Source organism: Cannabis sativa, chromosome 3 (assembly GCF_029168945.1).
Source record: "Cannabis sativa cultivar Pink pepper isolate KNU-18-1 chromosome 3, ASM2916894v1, whole genome shotgun sequence".
Lineage (NCBI taxonomy): Eukaryota > Viridiplantae > Streptophyta > Magnoliopsida > Rosales > Cannabaceae > Cannabis > Cannabis sativa.
In genome coordinates this window covers 34,405,217-34,428,423 of record NC_083603.1, presented here as the reverse complement: position 1 = coordinate 34,428,423, position 23,207 = coordinate 34,405,217, and the positions used below count along the sequence as shown (strand labels likewise).

At 34.9% G+C, this 23,207-nt stretch overlaps 1 protein-coding gene across 1 annotated transcript; it reads right to left on the bottom strand.

Moving 5' to 3' along the window:
- Positions 1–18,075: 18,075 nt before the first annotated feature.
- LOC115708652 (uncharacterized) lies at positions 18,076–20,484 on the bottom strand. Its single transcript, XM_030636632.2, has 2 exons — positions 20,107–20,484; positions 18,076–19,241 (listed from the first exon to the last, which is right to left on the bottom strand). The coding sequence occupies exon 2, from the start codon at positions 19,203–19,205 to the stop codon at positions 18,426–18,428; it is 780 nt and encodes a 259-aa protein (XP_030492492.2). The 5' UTR covers positions 19,206–19,241; positions 20,107–20,484; the 3' UTR covers positions 18,076–18,425.
- Between the last annotated feature and the right edge of the window lie 2,723 nt (positions 20,485–23,207).

Here is a 23,207-nt window from a genome sequence, read left to right as displayed (position 1 = left end):
ATCATACATAATTCTAACTGCCGTGTCCAACACGATACTGAGTCCCGCTACTGCCATGTCCAACATGGTACTGAGCCACTACTGCCATGTCCAACATGGTACTGAGTTCTGAACGTTCACAGGGACGGTACTATTGACAAGTATCCTCCTGATCGGTCGAACCGGTCATACTCCGGCTGCTGGTCATACTCCGGCTGTACCGACGGGATAGGTCAATAGCATCGAACCACCAACCAAATGTCGGCTGATCGGTCGAGCCGGTCATACTCCGCCGTCGGTCATACTCCAGCCTGTACCGACGTGACAGGGTTGGATGGTTCGAAGCCTATATACATAACTAATGTAATCTAACAGGCTTCCTACATGCACGCTAAACATGTAATCTACATATGCATACTGTTATACTAATCTTACCTGGATTCCGATTTCAGGTGTGCCGGTCAACCTGACTGGAACTGAAGCTGAGCGGCGGATTACTGGCTCCTAAACCATAAAAATCACAACGCTATAAGTGACACGCTAAATCACTTCCCGGGGACTTAAACTAGGAACTAAAAGTTTCCCTATCGATAAAAAGCATGGCAATACCCCTAAAAACATAAAAACGAGGAAAACTAGGGTCCCTGAATTTTCCCCAACCGGTAGACCGGTTGCCCAACCGGAATTCCGGTTCTGGAAAATTCAGAACCCTCATCCGGAATTCCGGATGCACAACCGGAATTCCGGTTCCTCGCAGGCAGCAAACCAAATTTTTTATAACTCGACCAATTCAACCCCAATTGGTTCCAAACTTTCCAGACCTGCTCTAAACACCCCAAAGAACAAATCTAAGGCAACAAACTAACCCAGAAACCACAGAAACAAAATTCACCATTAAAGCTCAAGCTTTGAGTTCTAAACTCAAACTTGAGCAAATCCCACAAACATGCATTCAAACCTAGTTAATTCTACTCAAACTAGCATATAATCACCTCTGAAAGCTATTAGAAACTACAGCAACAACACAACAACAATTTGAACCTTTTCTTTCAAAAACTCATAACTTTTTACATGAAAACTTAAAGCTTTGCATAACCTATCTAACATGCTTCAACACAACTCATTCTAACTTCAATTAACATGCTTTAAACCACATAACTTAATACAAAATCACAGCAGCAACCATATATCAAAATCATGCAAGAATCCTCATATTTTCATCGAAATTTCAATCAAATTCAAGAGAAAACAAAAGGAGCTAACCTAGCTTGAAGAATGCCTAGCTTTGAATGAGAATCCACTAGAAAAATCAAAGCAAAATCCACCCCTTTGCACCCACATGCACAGCCGAGAGAGAGAGAGTTTGAAAGTTTTTGTAATTTTTTTCTAAGTGTAAAGCTTTGTAAAATAAATAATGAATAAAGCCACATAACATAAACTCATTTCAGCCAACAATTAATCAAATAAACACTTATTTCCCATTTCATAAAATCACAAAAGACAAAATACTAATGGGGCAAAAAGACCATTTTGCCCCTCCACCATAAAACCACATAAAAATCACTAAAGGGGTATTTTTGGGAAATTCTAAATTCCCGGCCATTCCCGACATTCCCAATGTCTAAAACCCGTCCCCAAACTGCTAACATACTAAGTTGTGATTTCTACTGAGCCAAACGCCGAGTTCCAAAATACCGGACACCGGAAATGCAAAATATGCAAGCTACTGAATAACATAAATAACAGTATAATAAATTATTTAAATAGCTATAAATAATTCCATAATTAATCATAAACAACTGCTAATTTCTAAATTAACTAAGCGGGCTTTACAACTATTCCCCCCTTAAAAGGATTTCGTCCCCGAAATCTAACCTGAATAACTCTGGATATTGAGCTCTCATATCTGACTCTAGCTCCCAGGTGGCTTCTTCCACCTTACTGTTTCTCCAGAGAACTTTGACCAATGCTATGGTCTTATTCCGAAGGACTTTGTCCTTTCTATCCAGGATCTGCACTGGTTGTTCCTCATAGGTCATGTCTGGCTGAAGCTGAAGACTCTCATAACTGAGTATATGAGAGGGGTCTGAAACGTATTTTCTCAACATCGAGACATGAAATACGTTGTGCACTGCTGATAAGGCTGGAGGCAATGCTAACCGATATGCCACTTGACCTATCTTCTCGAGAATCTCGAAAGGTCCTGTAAATCTAGGGCATAACTTGCCTCTTTTCCTGAAACGTTTAATCCCCTTCATCGGAGATACTCGTAAAAACACATGGTCCGCTACTCGGAACTCAACATCTCTGCGTTTCGGATCTGCGTAACTCTTCTGTCTGCTCTGTGAGGCAAGCATTCTAGCTTTTATTTTCTCTATTGCCTCGTTGGTCCGCTGAACTGACTCTGGACCCAGGTATTTCCTCTCCCCTGTCTCATCCCAGTGGATAGGGGATCTACACTTTCTACCGTACAACAGTTCATAGGGAGCCATCCCTATCGTACTCTGATAACTGTTGTTGTAAGAGAATTCTATCAACGGTAGATACTTACTCCATGAGCCTTCAAAGTCCATAACACAGGCTCTCAACATATCCTCCAATATCTGAATTGTCCTTTCGGACTGACCATCTATCTGAGGATGGAATGCTGTACTGAATTTTAGCTTCGTACCCATTGCCCGTTGCAAACTTTGCCAAAATTTGGAGGTGAATTTCGGATCCCTGACCGAAACTATAGACTTCGGTACCCCGTGAAGTCTCACTATCTCTCTGACGTACAGTTCTGCCAACTGATCCACTGTGTACGTTGTTCTAACCGGCAGAAAATGAGCAGATTTCGTAAACCGGTCCACCACTACCCAGATGGAATCAAACAAACCCGTGGTCCTAGGTAACCCGACCACAAAATCCATCGTAATATCCTCCCATTTCCATTCTGGTAGGGTTAGAGGCTGCAACAACCCTGCTGGTCTCTGGTGTTCAGCCTTAATCTGCTGACAAGTGAGGCATCTCGATACGAATTCTACCAAATTCTTCTTCATACCGCTCCACCAAAAGTACGGTTTCAAATCTTGGTACATCTTGGTGGTGCCGGGATGCAGAGAATACGGAGTAGAATGAGCCTCCTCAAAGATCTCATTTCTAAGTTCCACACTGTTCGGAACACAAACCCTGGCTTTATACAAAAGCATCCCACTATCTGACACTGAAAAGTCCTTGGCTTGACCAGCCAACACCTCATCTCGGATTTTCACTAACTCCGGATCTGCCATCTGAGCGACTTTTATTCTTTCTAATAGATCAGATTGCAGCGTCAAGTTGTGAAGCTGACCTACCACAAACTCAATGCTGGATCTAATCATATCCTCAGCTAGCTGGGGTGAGATCTGAACTATGCTAGCTACTTGCCCGGGACCCTTTCTGCTCAGGGCATCGGCCACTACATTGGCTTTTCCGGGATGATAGAGGATCTCGCAATCGTAATCCTTCACTAATTCCAACCAACGCCTTTGTCTCATGTTCAAATCTTTCTAAGTAAAGAAATACTTGAGACTTTTATGGTCGGTATAGATCTCACACTTCTCCCCGTAAAGGTAATGCCGCCAAATCTTCAGTGCAAAAACCACTGCGGCCAATTCTAGATCATGAGTCGGGTATCGGTGTTCATAATCCTTTAACTGACGAGAGGCATAAGCGATAACCCGGTTGGCTTGCATCAACACACACCCTAAACCCTGTTTGGATGCGTCACAGTAGACTACGAACTTCTCCTTGCCCGAAGGCAAAGCTAGTACCGGTGCAGTAATCAATCTCTGTTTCAGCTCCTGAAAAGCTAGCTTCACATTTATCTGACCAAATAAATCTCTGATTTTTCTTTGTAAGCTCGGTTAGGGGCATTGAGATTTTGGAGAACCCCTCCACGAACCTACGGTAGTACCCAGCTAATCCCAAGAAGCTTCTGATCTCTGTCACTGTCTTCGGTCTCGGCCAATCCCTGACGGATTCAATCTTCCCGGGATCCACCTTGATCCCATCTTTACTCACAATGTGCCCTAGGAAGGACACCTGAGACAACCAGAACTCACATTTCTTGAACTTGGCGTAAAGCTTATGTTCTCGAAGTCGTTGCAGTACCATCTGAAGATGTAACTCATGCTCCTCTTCTGATTGAGAGTACACGAGGATGTCGTCGATAAACACAATCACACAGATATCGAGGAAATCCTTGAATACTCTATTCATCAGGTCCATGAATGTTGCAGGAGCATTGGTTAGTCCGAATGACATAACCAGAAACTCGTAATGTCCATACCTAGTGCGGAAAGCCGTCTTTGGAATGTCCTCCTCTCGGATTCTCAACTGATGATAACCCGAACGGAGATCAATCTTAGAAAAGACCGTCTTCCCCTGAAGCTGATCGAACAAGTCATCGATCCTAGGTAATGGATATTTATTCTTCACCGTCAGCTTGTTCAACTCCCTGTAGTCGACGCACATCCTCATAGATCCATCCTTCTTCTTGACGAACAAAACCGGGGCTCCCCAAGGTGATACACTGGGCCGAATGAACCCTATGTCAAGCAACCCTTGGAGCTGAATCTTTAATTCTTTAAGTTTAGCTGGAGCCATCCTATACGGGGCTTTGGAAACCGGTTCCACCCCTGGTGCCAAGTCAATCACGAAATCAATCTCCCGCTGAGGTGGTAACCCTGGAAGTTCTTCGGGAAAAACGTCCAAAAATTCCCGAACTACTCTGATGTCCTCTGGCCGAATGGTGTCTAGCCGAGTGGTGTCCACCACCACGGCCAGAAACCCTAAGCACCCGCCGTGCAACAATTCTCTCGCTAACATAGCCGAGATCACCGGGATCCGAGATCCCTGAACTGAACCCACAAATACAAATGGTTCTTCACTTTCCGGTTGGAAGACCACCATCTTCCTTTTACAGTCAATGCTCGCCGAATCTTTAGATAGGAAATCCATTCCTAAAATAATATCGAATTCGACTAAGCTCATCTCTATCAGATTAGCGCTTAACTCTCTACCATCTATCCTGATCGGCATAGACCTAGTCCACCTATTGGAGATAACCAATTCTCCGCCAGGTAACAGGGTTCCAAACCCTGATTCATATCTATCAAAGGGTCTACCCAACTTACTAAAGACCCTGGCCGCCACATAAGAATGTGTAGCCCCAGAATCAAACAGCACTGAATATAGCGAGTTGTTAATAAAAAGCTGACCTGTGACAACTGATGGGCTGGCATCTGCATCAGCCTGCGTGATAGCGAACACCATGGCTGGAGTGGGTATCGCTGGAGCTCTCGGTGCCTCTGAACGGAGCTGGGGACATTCCCTCTTGAAGTGTCCGGGCATGCCACAATGGAAGCATCCCTGACCTTTGCACTCGCCCCGATGGTGCCTCTTGCAGCTAGGGCACTCGGGATAGGAGAATCGGGTCTCAGTACCACCAGGACGACTCCCTCTGTTCTGGTTCCCCCGGAACCTCTTGTTCTGACTCGAGCCGCCGGAAGCAGTGGGTGCTCTCTTCCTCTGATCAATGGCCGAACCACTACTCCCCCTGCTATAGCCTGATGCAGGAGGGGTAGGAGCTCCGCCACTCACCGGAGTACTGGCTGATTCTGACATACACCCCACTGCGCCCTCAGCTCGCAGTGCCTTCTCCACCATCTGAGCATAGGTGGTGCTGTCGTCGGTGGTAATCATCAGATCATGCCTGATCTTGGGATTCAACCCGTCCAGATACTTCTCCTTCTTGCTGAAGTCGGTCGGCACAATTCCCGAGGCTAACCTCGCCAACCGATCAAACTGAGTAGTATACTCAGTGACGCTCATGTTCTCCCGCTGGGTCAGGTGAACGAACTCTTTCCTCTTGGCGCTTCTGACCGCCTCATTGTAATACTTTGCATTGAAGAGTTCCTGGAACCTTTCCCAGGTCATGGTGGTGACGTCATGGATCTGAGACACCATGTCCCACCAGACCAACGCGTCCTCCTGGAACTGAAACGTGGCGCACACCACTCTGTCGTTACCGGTGACACCCATGAAATTCAGAATTTTGGTGATCACCGTCAGCCATTGCTCGGCTTTCATTACATCCGGACCTCCCAGGAATACCGGAGGTGCTTGCTTCCGGAACCGCTCATACAATGGTTCCAATCTATGGGCCGCCACCACAATCTCGGCCTGGGCAGCAGGGGCAGGTGCCACTGGAACTATGGGCACTGGAACTGCAGGAGCACCCTACTGTCTCAACCTCTGAATCTCGAGGTCTTGTTCTTCGATCTGGGCTTGCATCTCCGCAAACTGCAACTCCCAGTTCGGGGCTCCCTGATCGGCTGGGGGAGGCTGGGCACCCTGTGGCGGGTTCTCATCACCCCGGCCACGAGCCCTGCCTCGGGGACCTCTACCTCGGCCCCTGGCAGGTGGGGGAAACTGAGCTCCCTGTCCTTAATTCGACCCCACGGAGTTGCCCTGACTCCTGGTAGTCCGCCTGGCGTCCATCTGATTAGAACCGCCTGCGAAACCAAGAGTTGGCATATCAGGTCGTATTCAAGGCGAGCTTACTAATGCCGCTTAATTTGGAAATTAAAAACGAAACATGCGCCTATTCTACTATCAGGCTACTAACATGCTTCCTAACCGGCTTTTCTTTTTCATAACTGAATAAAATAAACTACTAAAGCAATAAAGGCTTACTGAACCGTGAACCGAGCTAACTGCTGATGATGATTGTACATGTCGTGACGATCTTCGGAAGACAACCTGGCGGCTCTGATACCAAATTGTAACACCCTAACTACCTTAGGCGTATTACGTGATTTTTAAACGTACTGTGTAGCTCGTTGCTAATCAACGAGGTTTATGGAAAAACGTGATTAATTAAAAGTTTGCTTTTTAATTAAACTTATAAACCATATTACAAAAGACTCGGGATCCCGATTATAAAAATATTTACAAAAAGTTTAACTGTTTAACTGTTACATCAAAATAAAAGTCGTCTAACGACCAGTTACAAAAATTCAGCCTTGCTGTCCCGAGGATCGTACGCTCCAGGCCTAACCGCCCCGACATGTACAATCTCATAAGCTCGCTCACGGTCCATCAGCTATAGCCTTGCCTTTACCTACACATGAACATAAACTGTGAGTCGACGGACTCGCAAGAAAAGCATAATAATATCATACATAATTCTAACCGCCGTGTCCAACACGATACCGAGTCCCGCCATCGCCATGTCCAACATGGTGCCGAGCCACTATCGCCATGTCCAACATGGTGCCGAGTTACGAACGTTCACGGGGACGGTACTATTGACAAGTATCCTCCTGATCGGTCGAACCGATCATACTCCAGCCTGTACCGACGAGATAGGTCAATAAGATCGAACCACCAACCAAATGTCGACTGATCGGTCGAACCGGTCATACTCCGCCGTTGGTCATACTCCGCTGTACCGACGTGACAGGGTTGGATGGTTCGAAGCCTATATACATAACTAATGTAATCTAACAGGCTTCCTACCTGCACGCTAAACATGTAATCTACATATGCATACTGTTATACTAATCTTACTGGATTCCGATTTCGTGTGTGCGGTCAACCCGACCGGAATCGAAGCCGAGCGGCGGATTACATCGGCTCCTAAACCATAAAAATCACAACGCTATAAGTGACACGCTAAATCACTTCCCGAGGACTTAAACTAGGAACTAAAAGTTTCCCTATCGATAAAAAGCATGGCAATACCCCTAAAAACATAAAAACGAGGAAAACTAGGGTCCCTGAATTTTCCCCAACCTAGACCAGGTTGCCCAACCGGAATTCCGGTTCTGGAAAATTCAGAACCCTCATCCGGAATTCCGGATGCACAACCGGAATTCCGGTTCCTCGCAGGCAGCAAACCAAATTTTTCATAACTCGACCAATTCAACCCCAATTGGTTCCAAACTTTCCAGACCTGCTCTAAACACCCCAAAGAACAAATCTAAGGCAACAAACTAACCCAGAAACCACAGAAACAAAATTCACCATTAAAGCTCAAGCTTTGAGTTCTAAACTCAAACTTGAGCAAATCCCACAAACATGCATTCAAACCTAGTTAATTCTACTCAAACTAGCATATAATCACCTCTGAAAGCTATTAGAAACTACAGCAACAACACAGCAACAATTTGAACCTTTTCTTTCAAAAACTCATAACTTTTTACATGAAAACTTAAAGCTTTGCATAACCTATCTAACATGCTTCAACACAACTCATTCTAACTTCAATTAACATGCTTTAAACCACATAACTTAATACAAAATCACAGCAGCAACCATATATCAAAATCATGCAAGAATCCTCATATTTTCATCAAAATTTCAATCAAATTCAAGAGAAAACAAAAGGAGCTAACCTAGCTTGAAGAATGCCTAGCTTTGAATGAGAATCCACTAGAAAAATCAAAGCAAAATCTACCCCTTTGCACCCACATGCACAGCCGAGAGAGAGAGAGGAAAAGAGAGAGAGAGTTTGAAAGTTTTTGTAATTTTTTTCTAAGTGTAAAGCTTTGTAAAATAAATAATGAATAAAGCCACATAACATAAACTCATTTCAGCCAACAATTAATCAAATAAACACTTATTTCCCATTTCATAAAATCACAAAAGACAAAATACTAATGGGGCAAAAAGACCATTTTGCCCCTCCACCATATAAAACCACATAAAAATCACTAAAGGGGTATTTTTGGGAAATTCTAAATTCCCGGCCATTCCCGACATTCCCAATGTCTAAAAACCGTCCCCAAACTGCTAACATACTAAGTTGTGATTTCTACTGAGCCAAACGCCGAGTTCCAAAATACCGGACACCGGAAATGCAAAATATGCAAGCTACTGAATAACATAAATAACAGTATAATAAATTATTTAAATAGCTATAAATAATTCCATAATTAATTATAAACAACTGCTAATTTCCAAATTAACTAAGCGGGCTTTACAGATAAGTTATTTCTATCCATTTGAATGGTTAGATTTACTTTCTCAGTTGTGTTCTAAAGTTCCTATCACAAGTGTCAACCAAATGAAGATGGGTAAAGAATTTTAAAATTCTCCCACTCAAATATGGTAGTGTGATACAATGTCAAAGAACTTTATTGGTATCAATTTTTATTACAACAGTAATATATTAAATAGAACATAAATCAAGTTCAAGAATTTATTCTGATAATGTTTGCTAATTCATTATATTACATCCATGTTTAAAGTATGTGTGACAAAGAGTACTGTAGCGTATTGAGTATAGTCCAGAGTTCAAAATGAACTACATATTTCAATAGTATAGTCCACCCCTAAGTATATAGAGATTATGATCCACCCCTAAGGGATATAGAGATCATAGCCATCTCTTAGTGTTATAGAGATTATGTGGAGTTATGAATATAATCCAGAGTTCAATAGATATAAAAGATCGTTGAACTGCATATTATTCTTAATTTTTTCCACCCCTATCAGATCAAAAGATCTTTCTATTACACAAATTCTTAATAATTTTTTTAGAATTAACAATTATTCATAAACATAGAAATAAAATTTTAGTGTTTATGTAGTATTAACTCTTTGAAGAGTTGAAGATACTATAGAATTTGTGTCAATAATAAAAACACATACACATACAATCATTAAAACATATAAATATAATTGGTACTGTCATACACAAGATAAAGTAAATGAAGCTCAATTCATAAATGCAATTCATTTTTTTTTTCAAAATTAGAAAACTTTATTATAAAATTCTCCAAAATAAAGGAATTGTCTGCAACAATATGAAAAATAGAGAATAAAATCTCAAACTATAATTGAAATCCAAATTGTTCTGAAACTAAAACAATTAATTCAAAAATAATAAAAAAAAAATCGAGCTTCATCTTCATCTTGGACTATCTCCACCCTTCTGTCCAACCATCCGATTCAACTCGCTTAGATAGCATCCGAGTTCAAGCAGCTGGAGCTGAAATAAGAAGAAAAATAAATAAACAGGGTTAGTAGGTCCAGAATTAATAATCCAAGTGGATAATAATTCACTAAAACACATCAGTTTATAGGAAAAGAAATACCTTGTTTCTTTGCTTGAAATTTAGGGCATTGGGGTTTCCAGTGTCCCTTTTCATTGCAATAGAAGCATTTTCCTTTTGGTGTATCAGCAGTGGTAGCAGCCTTTTTCTTTTTAACTATTTTCACACCTTGAACATGCTTTTTGCTATTCTTCCAGTTCTTCTTATTCTTGAGTTTGGAAGTAGAGGCAAAGTTTGCCTCAGCCTTAGTCGCCCCATTACCATTTCCAGAATTATGAGCTTTAGGCCCCTTCTTCTGCGGTCCTCCAATCAAATTTTCATATGTCTGAAGGTCGTTGACTAACATGTGAAATTCTTGTTCCTTCTTATTCATGACATAATTTGAAGTGTAGGGCAGAAAGGCTGGAGTCAGACTATTCAAGATAAGACTCACTTGAGTTGTCTGATCCATTTCAGCTCCATGATTCTGAGCTTCCTGGAAATAACTTGCCATTTGGAGAAGGTGATCAAGCACGTTCTGATGAGGACTCATCCGTGCATTGATAAATTTCGTTGTCGCTTCAAAGCGAGATCGGATTGATGCCATTCCGAATAGTTCAGTTAAATGTGTCAGGATTTCAGTAGCTGTGACAGTGTTCGCAAACCTTGTTTTCAAGGTGTCAACCATGCTAGAAAGCATGAAGTATCGAGCTTTGTTGTTGGCATTCTGCCAACGCTCATACTTCTCTTTTACAGCTTTGGTTGCATTGTCACACGGCTGTTCAGGAGACGGTTCAGTTAACACAAACAGCGCACTTTCACCTATGAGAGCAATGTTAATGTTCTCTTTCCATTTAGGGAAGTTAGATCCACTCAACTTATTATCAGTCAATAGTGACAACATGGGATTGGTCATTGTCATGTTGGATACTACAACAGAAAATCTCATTCAGAAATTATTAGCACATAGCAAGTAGGAATGACAAGCGAAAATACTAAAACATACAATCCTAAATAATTTCCAAGGTTTTCAACAAACTGATATTAGTGTCCCGTTTAGGCGAGAATCAAAGATACCATCCATTGAATAGAGTTGTCAGCTCATCTAAAATGGTAAATATTCTAGCAACCTTTTATTCGATCAAGATGAGAATTCAGCGTTGTCCCATTTAGGCGAGAGTCAAGGCTATTCTTTTTTATGAGCTTCCACCTTTATTTCATAGTTTTGTAAGCCTTATTAAAAGTCGCCACCATTAGGGTGATCCATATTGAAATAAACACTTACAAAAAAAATACTTATCTTTCGAGATTCTACGGCGTTAAATTGCTAATGAACGTTCCTCCATTAGGGAGGATTACTCACCAAAACAATAACTATGTAAAACCAACAATGGAGATCGAATATCCTAATAATGATAAAGCTCATTATTTAAAATTGTATTTTCTCTAATATTATTTCAATCTATTTATTTTAAATATATATTTATTTAATTAAAATTTCCAATTTAGAATAAAATTCTAAATAAAATTTTAATTTAATATTTATAAAATTATACTTAGATGGATATGAAAATAAAATGAATTATTTCCATCTTAGTAGTAATTTTCAATAAATATTTAGAAAATTATTCAATTTAAGTTGTATTAATTTAAATTAATTTGCAACTCAAATTTAATTTTCTATAAATATATATTGCATTTCAAAAAATTAAAGTATATAAGCATACAATTTTTCGAAAATGCTCTAAAATAAAATAAAAATAAATCCTCAAAAAATTATTCTAATTTTATGTTGGTCCAAAATTAATTAATAAAACTTAATTTTCAACTAAAATATAATTTTTCTATTTAATTAAATATAAATAAAAATTCAAATATTTAAGTATCATAATGAAAATCAACTTAAATATTAATTTTATTTAATTAAATACTAATAGAAAAATACTTCGAGCAAAAACAGATAATATCTATCTAGACTTTCATTGACTAAATAATTCATTTTCTAATTATAATATATTTTAATTTATTTATTTTAATTAATCATTTAAATGAAAAAGTCATTGATATAAGTTGGTCAAAAATTAATTAAAATAAATAATTAATTTTCAACTTTAATCTATTTTTCATAAAAAAAAAACAAAATTTCTTGCATAATATATGCTATTTCGAAAATAATGATTAATAAAATAAAATAAAATATATTTTGAAAATTATTCAAATTTAAGTTGTTATGAAAATAAAAAAAAAAATCCAACTTAAAATAATTTTCTATTTAATTAAATATCATGAAAATAATAATATTTAAGTATCATGATAAAAATCAACTTAGATATTTAATTTTCAATTTAATTAAATGTATTAAATTCAAGAAATAAATAATTAAGTATAGACGAAACATAATTATTAATTCTAATTTAATACTAGGAAAATATCGTTTATTTAAAATTGATCCAAAATTAATTATTAAACAATTAATTTTCAATCTAAAATATTTTCCTATTTAATATTAGAAAAATAACTAGTACTATAAATAGCTATGTAGAATATATTTCAATTAACTAAGTGTTTTTCTAAAATTAACTTTAAAATATTAAAATGAAAATAAATTTCATATATTTTAAAAGTTAATTATGTTGCTAATTCAATTTTAATTAGGTTATATCAATATAATTAACCTAATACAATTATTTAAATAAGACAAATGGGCCTTCACAATTGGGGTAGTTCATGTGAGGGAGGGTTGGGTTCAGTATGTCGTACCCACTGCTATTGGCCCCCTAACTCTCACACAAGGCCCAAAGGAGAGGAATTTAACCTTTAAATAAACAATTGTTATTAATTGAATAAGCCCAATTCTAATTGGGCCTAAATAAAATTACCTAAGTGAAATTTTATTTAAGCAACCTAGTCCATTTACTTAGTAAAACTTAAATAGGCTTCCTATATGCATCTAAGCCCAATAACAAACATATAGGCTCACACAAGTCAAATGATTTGGATGGGCCCTATCATGTTACTAGGTTTACACAGATGAAAGAAATGCCAAAATTTACCTGTTACAAATTATTTATAAGATCTATTGACAATTGGACTATGATTAAAATCAGATCATTGGATCTGTCAATAAGTTAATCATAGCAATTTAGATCAAATAAATAATAGGTTTGTAAATTTTTTTTTTTTGAATATATAATATAATAATCAAACAATACAAACAAAGAGGTAACTGATCAGGAATATCTGGAAAGTCAGCTAAAATATCTCAATTTTAAAATTAAAAAAAATTAAAATAAATACCTTAACTAGAATTCAAATTTACGTTGTTAGAGAATATTTGAAAAAATTCAAAAATTCAACAAACTCCTAAATTTGCTAGATTCTAACAAAAAATCAAAAAAATATCTAGCCAATTTTCAAATATCAAGTTTATTCAAAATTTAAATTTATTAAAAATTTTTAATAAAATGATATAATAAAATATCTTGAATTTTAAATTTAGATATTTCAATATTATATTCTAAGTCTTATAATTTAATAAATTTAAATATTACATAAATAAACTAATTGAAAAAATAAGATATTTTATATATGGTTAGAATTTTAAAATAATAAAATAAAACAAGTTTAAAAATCTATGGTTTGAAAAACTAAAATTTCTATTCAAACCTAAACTAACCAAACATTTCAAATTTCATGTTATTTTTGCAAAAATATAGTTTTAATAAAAAAATATCTAATAAGATAAAATGTTAAACCTAACATAATCCTAATCTTATAATTTTAATTAATAAAATATAATTTAAAAATAACAAATTTGAAAAAGATATGATATGGTTAGCAAATTTTGAAAATCTGAGCAAGATTATTTAAAAGATAATATTTTAATATCAAGGTAAGATCATTCAAATTTAAAAAAAAAAAATAATATCAGATCTTATAATTAAAATAAATAGAATAAGTTAAAATTTCAAAATTAACCATAAGGCTATTTTTGTGAGAAATCAAATTTTCAAAAATCAAAGCCTACTAATATCTAAAACTAATTTTAATTAATTAAAAAAAAAATAGTTTTATTCTGACAATTAGATTTTTAATTGAAAATTCAGATTCTACACAAAATTCTACCAAAAATTGGCTTTTGTTTCAATGAAAAATGATTTTTGAATCAAAAGTTATGAAGAAAATAAGTTTGAGGCATAGGGGTATGCAACGCATACCCCTGCACTTGGAAGCTGTGAAACAATCGAGAGAAGAGGCTGCAAGCAGCCTCATTTGATCGTGTATGATCGGCGCAGCAGCCCTTCAGACAGGAGCCGTGTCCGAGTAATCTCAGTCAGCATTGTCTGAATGGCCGAGCATCCCTAAGGACCGTGCGCGCGCATGTGTGCATTCAAATCCTGATATTTTCGTTCAACTTCAAGAAATCATATCTAATTCATAAAAAATCCAAATTAGGTTCTGTAACATCCTTAATTTATTAATTTTTCGTCTACTTTCAAGTAAAAATAATTCCAGATCGAAATAAAAAATATTCCAGTAACATACATTGCGATTTCTAAAATATCATCACATAAGCACATAAGCCACATGAAACCATCCAAATCAATGCAAATCATCATTTTAATTCATATTTCCTGAAAGTAAATTATTACAATGGCTCTGAGGCTAGTTGTTGGAATATGTTTTACCAGGATCTAGATTTACTAACAAGTATGTTTCATTAACATCCTAACATGAATTTCTAAAACAATGAAATTAAAGACATATAAAGTTTCAGAAAACCTTACATTGGGTGCAGCGGAATAATATGTCTCCTTCCACTCAGATCTCTAACCCTTGTAGCCTGTCTGTCGCAGAGTATCACCAAGATCTGAGCCCGAATGTCCTTCTCTTCAGTTTGGATTCTTCACAATCTTCCAAACTATGATTGAGATACCACTTTATGTGTGTGGGCACTCACTCTATCACTCAAGGGTTCAAAAATTTGAAGAAGAAAAGAGGGAGAAGAGGTTTCGGCTATAGAAGGATAGTTGATGGCTCAATTTTTCTGAAGGCAAAAATTTTCTGATTTTCAATCTCTCTTAAGTGTGAGCCATCACTGTCTATTTATAGGCAACCACTAGGTTTAGGTTAGGAATTATTGGGCATTAAAATAATAGAAATATTAATTGGAAAATCCCCATTAAGTGGCCGGCCATGGGTTAATGGGCCCCACATTGGTATTTTACAATTTTCACAATTTTCATTTCTATTTTCTCAAAAATACCAATTTTCTAATTCTAACCATTAAATGCCAAAACTAATTATTTAATAACTAAAATAAATTATTAAAGAATATTTCCATATAATATATTTATTAATTAGACATAATAAAGTTTCCAATTAATAAATAAAACCTAGAATCTCTTTTCTTTACAATTTAGCCCTTGCTTAGTGAAAATTCATCAACTAGACATAGTCTAATTTTAGAATTATAATTGATTAATTAAAATCAATTATTTCAGTCTTACAAGCAGTATGGTCTCAACTAGAATGGGGACCATGAGCCTATATTACTGAGCTTCCAATAAGTTGAACTAGAATTTACCAGGTAAATTCCCTAACTTATTAATTCCTTGTTGCATCCACTCTTAGAACTTGGAATTGCACTCTCACTCATATAGAACGCTCTATATGTTCCACCATATAGATATGCTATCACATTTAACCATCGTTATAATCTCAATAATCAAAGATCCTCTATATAGATGATTTACACCGAGTAGGGATAAATTTACCGTTTCACCTCTCAATGTATTTTGATTCTTAAAACACTTAGCAACCTGTAAATGATATTTCAGTGAACTAAAATATAATCACTAAAACAAGAGCTCTTCCATTTACACCTATTTAGCTAAGCTCAAAGGAAATCATCATTTTACTTCTAAATACCTATAGAAGTTATGGATTCCATATCTATGTTTAACGCTCCCACTCAATTATACTACCATGTTCCCAAAATGTACGTATCACCCTGACCAGAAAGTAGGTTTAACTAACAAATCAAAGAACATGAATAACACTCTTGAGATTGAACCTAAGCATATCAAGATTAAGATCTTTTGATCTGAGATCAACTAGTGATATTGACTCAGAAAGATACAACGATAAGATTATAATATCTTAACCAAGATCAATAATGGTCCAGTCCAATGTATACTCCATACATTCGAAACTAGTATACTTTTACCGATGTTTTGGAGAGAACATAACACTTATGCAAAGTGTAAGTACATTTCATCGCTGATTATCACATCAGTGTAAATCCAACACACTGATGAAATAGGGACTTTTTCTTTCGAAGCATATAATCACAATCACATTCCACTGTGTTGACATCACTGTAATTGTAAATGACTATATGTTCTGGACTTAACAGATTTTGTATATATATTAAACCACAAACATGAAAACAACATGCAAACATAAATGACTTCTAATCTTTTATTGATAACAAATCAGATTAGATTGTAATGGGTTTTATTTAGGGCATAAAATCCCAACAGTGTTATAGTGCGAATTTTTCACCTTGAAACTCGAGACTAGGCTCTCGTAAGAATGACACGTGGACTCACATCCCTTGAGGAGTGTTGAGCTATCAAGAAGGGACTTCTTGAGAATAAACCTCGCCTGAACCAAACTCACCAAAATGATGTGACCGTGACAGAGTGTAGTCGCATTATTACGCCTCGCGTAATGCAGAACCAAGAAGGAATTATACAAGTCGTGCATGTACCAAGATATATGCAATTACTATAAAGACTTCTCCTGCGACTAAATAAAGATCATTTCTTTACATAACGAGTTTGTCCGAATGACCTAGCATGCTCGATGACTCGATAAGAGACTCGCATGTCCTAGGTCATCGATGCTGACAAGGTATGCAGATACATGACTCGATTAGGACACAGATACCTAAGTACGAGGCCTGTTAGTCTCATTTTAATAGAATGCACCCTGAGCCTTGGAGCTTGTGTGAGTAAATGGACAAGAAACTCGTACTATGGAAGTCGCATACGTTGTTGTATTTAGTGAATCGGATTTAAATTGTTCTTCATTTATTCCATTTATGTTTATTTCAATTTAATATTAATATTTAATGTAAAACGGTTCTATAATCAATCAAGTTCTGTGTTAGTAAAGCAACACTTGCCTTGTATATAAAGGAGTGATCCAATAGGAATAGAACAAGACATAAATCCTTGCAATAGTGGACTAAGCAGACCGTGATCTGACTCAACCACTATACTTCCTTGTGTTCATTGTTTTCATTACTTTTCCATTTGTTTGTGTAGCTTCATTTGAATACTCGTCGTTTTAAATTGAGTACTTGCTATTTTTAATTAAAGATCAAATCTCTTTTTATTTGGTGTTGTCCAAATTTCTCCGACAATAATTATATCAAGCCAACTTAATTGGTAGTGTACTCTCTCACTATGTTTGCAAGATACATTTTTTTTGTTTTTAAAATCTTCCTTGCTTTATATATAGCGGAATTATTTTATATATTATTTTTTAATTTATGGTTTAAATTGTTACTTAATTTTTATGTGAGTTATGATGTGAATTTTAGTTGCAATTATTTTTATGTGAATTCTTAAAAATAAAAAAAAATATATATATATTTTAAAGTGTACAAGAAAAAAATGACTTAAATATAATATATACTAATGAATAACCACAAGACATGGTCCTTGATAAAATGAATTAGTTGAGCAGAAGAAGCTAAAAAAATTAATAAAGACAAGAACTTTTTGCATAGTGTAGGACATTGACATTTGGTTGTGTTTTGGGATTTGGTTTTTTCAAACCCACTCCAATGAATTTTGTTATCGCAATTCTTGCAAGGAAAGTATCAATTTTTTAATCAATCAATTACAAACAAAATGGTTGGGCAAAAAAAATAAACAAATAAATGGCAAGGCATCTACCATATGAATAAAGTCCTTTTAAAAGCTGATAAGACTGAAAAAGAACCTACAAGAAAATAATATTACATAAAAAAATATATATATTTGAACACGAATGGGACAAACCCAGTATTATGGGTTCCTGTTCTTGTCTCTAAATATTGTGACACTTAAATATGAATGAATCTTCCAAGCCTTTCAATATGGTGATCTTTTTCTTCATAATTTACAAGAATTTAAGTTTGGGTGAAGATATATATATTTTCTTTTGAATGAAATTCTCTCACCTTGGAAGATTCCATGTTCTATCCTATGACACAACATATATAAAATTTTTAAGAAAATAAAAACACAAGGAGCTTGAAACCATAACAGGTATATGATGAACTAAAACATATAATTGCCAAGTTTTCTTCACCATGAAATAAATCACTCATTTCTTACTCTTTCTATCTTTACCAAATCCAAAGAGTTTTGCAGTTCCTTTAGGAATGTAGGGAGGTGGTACATTTAAGACTGGAATAATCCTTACACCATTTCCATAAGACCCTCCTCCGTAATTTTTCTTCAAAGGTGGCTTTTGCATCGTTGAATACGAAGATGATGATGAAGATGAGGACGATGATGATCTCACCAGTGGAATCAACGGCTGCTTTTGCCAAGTACCATTGCTCTTATTAACCTCCTTAAACGAGGAAGTTTTCTTTTGAGTTGATGAGACCGAACCAGTTGAATTACTTCTAGAAAGAAGTGGCAACGAACAAAGCAAGCTTCTCTTGTTCTCATGGTTTAGGCTGTTACTTCTCTTGAATGTTCCCCAAAACGACTTGGTCGACTGAGGCTTATTGCTCTGCTCCACAACATAATCAGAAGTGGAAACTTCCTTAAGCTTTTCTCCCTTTGATTGATACTCAGACCAAGGAAGAGGAGGAAGAGAATTAAGACTTGGGATTTCTCTGTTTTGAGTTTTTTTTGAAGGAAAACTGATAGTACTACTAACTCTGTCACGAGGCTGAATGGGAAGGATCACTCCATGAGAGAAGAGCTCATCAGCTGATGAAGATTCTTGGTCTGAACAAATGTTAATGCTGAATTCAAAGTCACAATTCAACTCCAGAATTGCTGAGTCTCTTCTTGGTTGGAGATTGTGGGGATGGTCCTGACATAAAATACGATCGAAAGATAGTCGAGGTGGACTAGTTTCTGAACACATACTGCTTTAGATCGAGAGCTATCTTTACTGATGAATCTTTCAAAAAAAAAAAAAAACAAATGGACAAACCAGATTGTTAAGGAAAAATAAACTATTTTCAAACCAAATATTGGTTACATAGACAACATTTGTGATGATTATGTGAATAACCCAGATAAAAAAATAAGCACCAAAATAAAAAGAACTAATAAAAGTAAAAAAGAAAAAGAAAAAATCGTTTGGTTAAGGTATTTGATCAGACAAGTATCTGAACAGGGGGAGCAGAACTTTGAAGGATGTGATGGGATGAAGCTGAGAAGAAGAGAGGAAGGGAAGATCTTCAAAATGATGGTTTCGGAAGAAAATTGAATGGCCTTGAAGATTGAAATGATTGATGGACTTGAAAGTCAACAAACAGGTACAGAGTTAAAGTTAGTTGAATCTTCAGGCAGAACAAACCACATAAGAAGAATAGCAGGCTTATTTTTCTTTTTTTTTCCCCTTTAATTCTAAAATGTTCCCAAGTTTCGAGGTTGCAACCTGAACCTAATTTCTGAGATAATATTGGGAATCAGAGGGGTCGAATGTCCTCTTGAAATCAAGGCAATAAGAAAAGAATGAGAAAAAAAAAAAGTCTCTATTATTGTGGAGGGAACAAAAACAAAATAGGGGAGGACAGTAAAAACTAAAAAAGCACCAAGCCTAAATAACTCAAAGAAAATGGATTTTTCTCTTAAATAATAATTTTTTTTGAAAAAAAAAGGACACTGATATTTTTTTTCTTATTATGAGAAAAAATAAAGAACAATGAGAATATGAAACTCTCAAATCATAATTGTGGAGAGACAAAGGTTATATATAGAGCCTGACCAAGTTTTAAAACATATTAAATTAGTCACATGAGGCAATATGAAAATTTTACCAAGGATAGAAGCTGAAACTATTCAAAAAGTATTACTGACTTCAGAATTGAGAAGGAAAAGCATACAGCAGAGAACATGAAACTATGATTGAAACAATAGTTCTAATCTAAGAGAAAAAAAAGTGATGAAGCTTAGGAGTATATATGAAATCGTGATCATTTTATTCTCTTGTTTTGGTGAAATAGTTAAAAGAAATAAAATAAAGAAAGAGGGGCCTTTCTTCATCTATAATGTGGAGGAGAGTCTCAATCCACCACACAGTAGATTTTTAAGTTTTGAGGATGTCATGCTAACCAACCATTGAAGCATTTTCTTTTGTGAAAATCTCCCTTTACCCTTCCAAAAATAAACTAAGGTAGAATAACCTTTTTTTTTTTCACATAAACACTTGAAAAAACAATTCAACCGTATAATGTTAGCATTAATTTGCACACCTACTCCTACACATACACATTTACACGTAAATGGATATATAATAAGCATTGCTATTATTGTTATTAAACACCATTAGTATCTAGCACATGTATCGTTTTACAATTAGTTAACGATACTCTTTATTGCATTGAACTATATGTGACTTAATAATGAATTGGACCAATAATAATATTAATATATACCAGAATTTAGGCACTATTAGTATTTTTTAACATTTCTCATTAAAATGGGCATGAATTTAAACTACTTTAACATTGAATTTCAAGTGCAAGTACTACTTTTGAATTAACCTTAAATTTCAAGCTAATTAAGGAGACACCAACCACAAAAAAGAAGTAACGATTGAATGGCCCACTCCCAATAGTGAAATTTTTTGATAAGTCATCTTTTGATCACACATAACAAAGTAAATATCAAATTAATGAAATTGGATTTTCTTTTTAAAAAAAATAATAGTATAGAGAAAAGCGGACACGATGCATTGTATTTTGGACTTGGATCGGCTTTAATTTTCAAATAATAAACGAATTAGTGGAGGGGTTGTTTCCTTTAGTTGAGTTGAGTAAAGAAACTACATATTATAGTGCACCATAATGACAACGACGCTATATTAAATCTATAATTATTCCAATATATTGTCATAAATAGTGGAAGGGATTCAAGCATAAAAGAGTTAGTTGATAAGTAAGAGCCTCCAGTTTGACTATTTGCTTTGCCAAGATTGATGAACAAACCAATCTATTGCAACTAGCTAGCTAGTTCATTCTTGTAAATAATATTTAAAATTGGATATTACTAAATTAAAGGGTAAATACTATTTTAGACCCTGTGTTTTGCAAAAGTTACAGATTGGACCTTGTGTTTTGTTAAATGACAAAATGGACCCTGTATTTTCTAAAATAGTAAAAATAGGACCCTAAGCTTAGTTTTTGACAACTTTTTTTTTTAATACAACCAACTTGAAGACAATGCTTAATACGAACAGATACAATAAATGTAAACAGTTTTGTCATAGTACTTTTAGATCAGATTATAATTAAACTTTATTTTGACAAAAAATCAATTCAGGGTCATATATGTACTATTTTAGAAAATACAGGGTCCATTTTGTCATTTAACAAAATACAGGGTCCAATTGGTAACTTTTATAAAACAGAGGGTCCAAAATGGTATTTACCCTAAATTAAATCAAGACTAATTCTTTTATTTAATGTGTTTATTTATTTCCGGAAAAAAATAAAAGATATATTGTATGTGATGTGGTAGGCAGGCATACTGGTATTGTGTGTTTTATAATTTATCAAACACTATATACGATGAAATCTAGTGGCTAGTGGTTCACGAAAGTTATTTTTTTTTAGGATATATCGTCGAAAGGACAGCCAACTCGGCCTTCATGTATCTATTCTAATGAAACATTATATTATTAGCCCAAAACCTTGTTGATATTTTTATGTTACGGCATTCATATAATTTGTAATACATGTTTCAAAACTCTAATTAATTCTCACAAAAAAATCTGATTTAAATAGTTTAGATGTGATTTGTTAACACTATTTTAATTAGTTTTCTATTTTTAAAATTAGAAAAGTAAAAATATTTTTCAAAAACAAGTTCTATAAAATTATTTTTACTTTTTAATTTTTTAGTTGAGAATCAAAATTTTAAAAACAAAAAAAAATCACTTTCAATATTTTTTTAAATAGCTTTGTTCTTAATCAATATTTTAGACTCCGACGAGACCCAAACCCAAATTCTCCCCCCACAGCCATGGCGATGAACCCGGCCTCTGAACCGAACCTGAATGCGACTCCAGACCTAAACCCGACTGAAATAAAATAAAAAAATAAAAAATAAAAATGAACTTTACAGAACACACTTTTGTTTTCTGTTTTTAAAATTGAAAAACAAAAGTAGTTACAAAACGCATTTTTGTTTTTCAAAAACAAAATTTTTAAAAACAAAAATTTTACTTTCATTTTGGGATTAAAAAATTAGAAAACAAAAGTGTTACCAAACGGCACTTTAGTTATTTTGGACCGTTTTATAATTTTTTAATTCAGATACATCTTTGGAATTATCGTTAGCGGTTCAAACTAAACCAATTCAGATACTTTTCTTATATATACCTAATATATATTTTCTTAATGAAATATTAATATATATATATGGGTGACTATTCAATGGTTACATTTTTATTGTAACCGTATGGTTACATTTTTTTTTTAACCTGTAATAGCAGGTTACTAATAGGTAGACTTTCCTTTTTTAGATTTAATTAATTATAATTAACTATTTTCTTAAAATAATTAATTAAATAGTAGACATTCCTTTTTTAGAATTATTTAATTATAATTAACTATTTTCTTAAAATAATTAATTAAATATTTAACAAGACCTCTTTTAGCAATTAATATTTATATTTAAATCCTTACTTGAATTATTTTAATAATTAAGTCATTTAATTATAATATTTACAATAAAATTTATTTTTTTTTTACAAAAATTAAACTTCTTTTGACACAAATGAAAATTCTCTTCTTATAATAAATTTTCAAATAATTAATTATTTTTAAATGATATTTAATTATTTTGTTACAATTATATGAATTAAGTATGAGGCCTCAAGCTAATCAATCGATAACAAGTGCAGCCTTTTTTTTCT

Bases quoted from the DNA above. Each gene is read 5' to 3' on its own strand.
- LOC115708652 (XM_030636632.2), bottom strand. From the start codon at position 19,205: ATGTGTTCAGAAACTAGTCCACCTCGACTATCTTTCGATCGTATTTTA.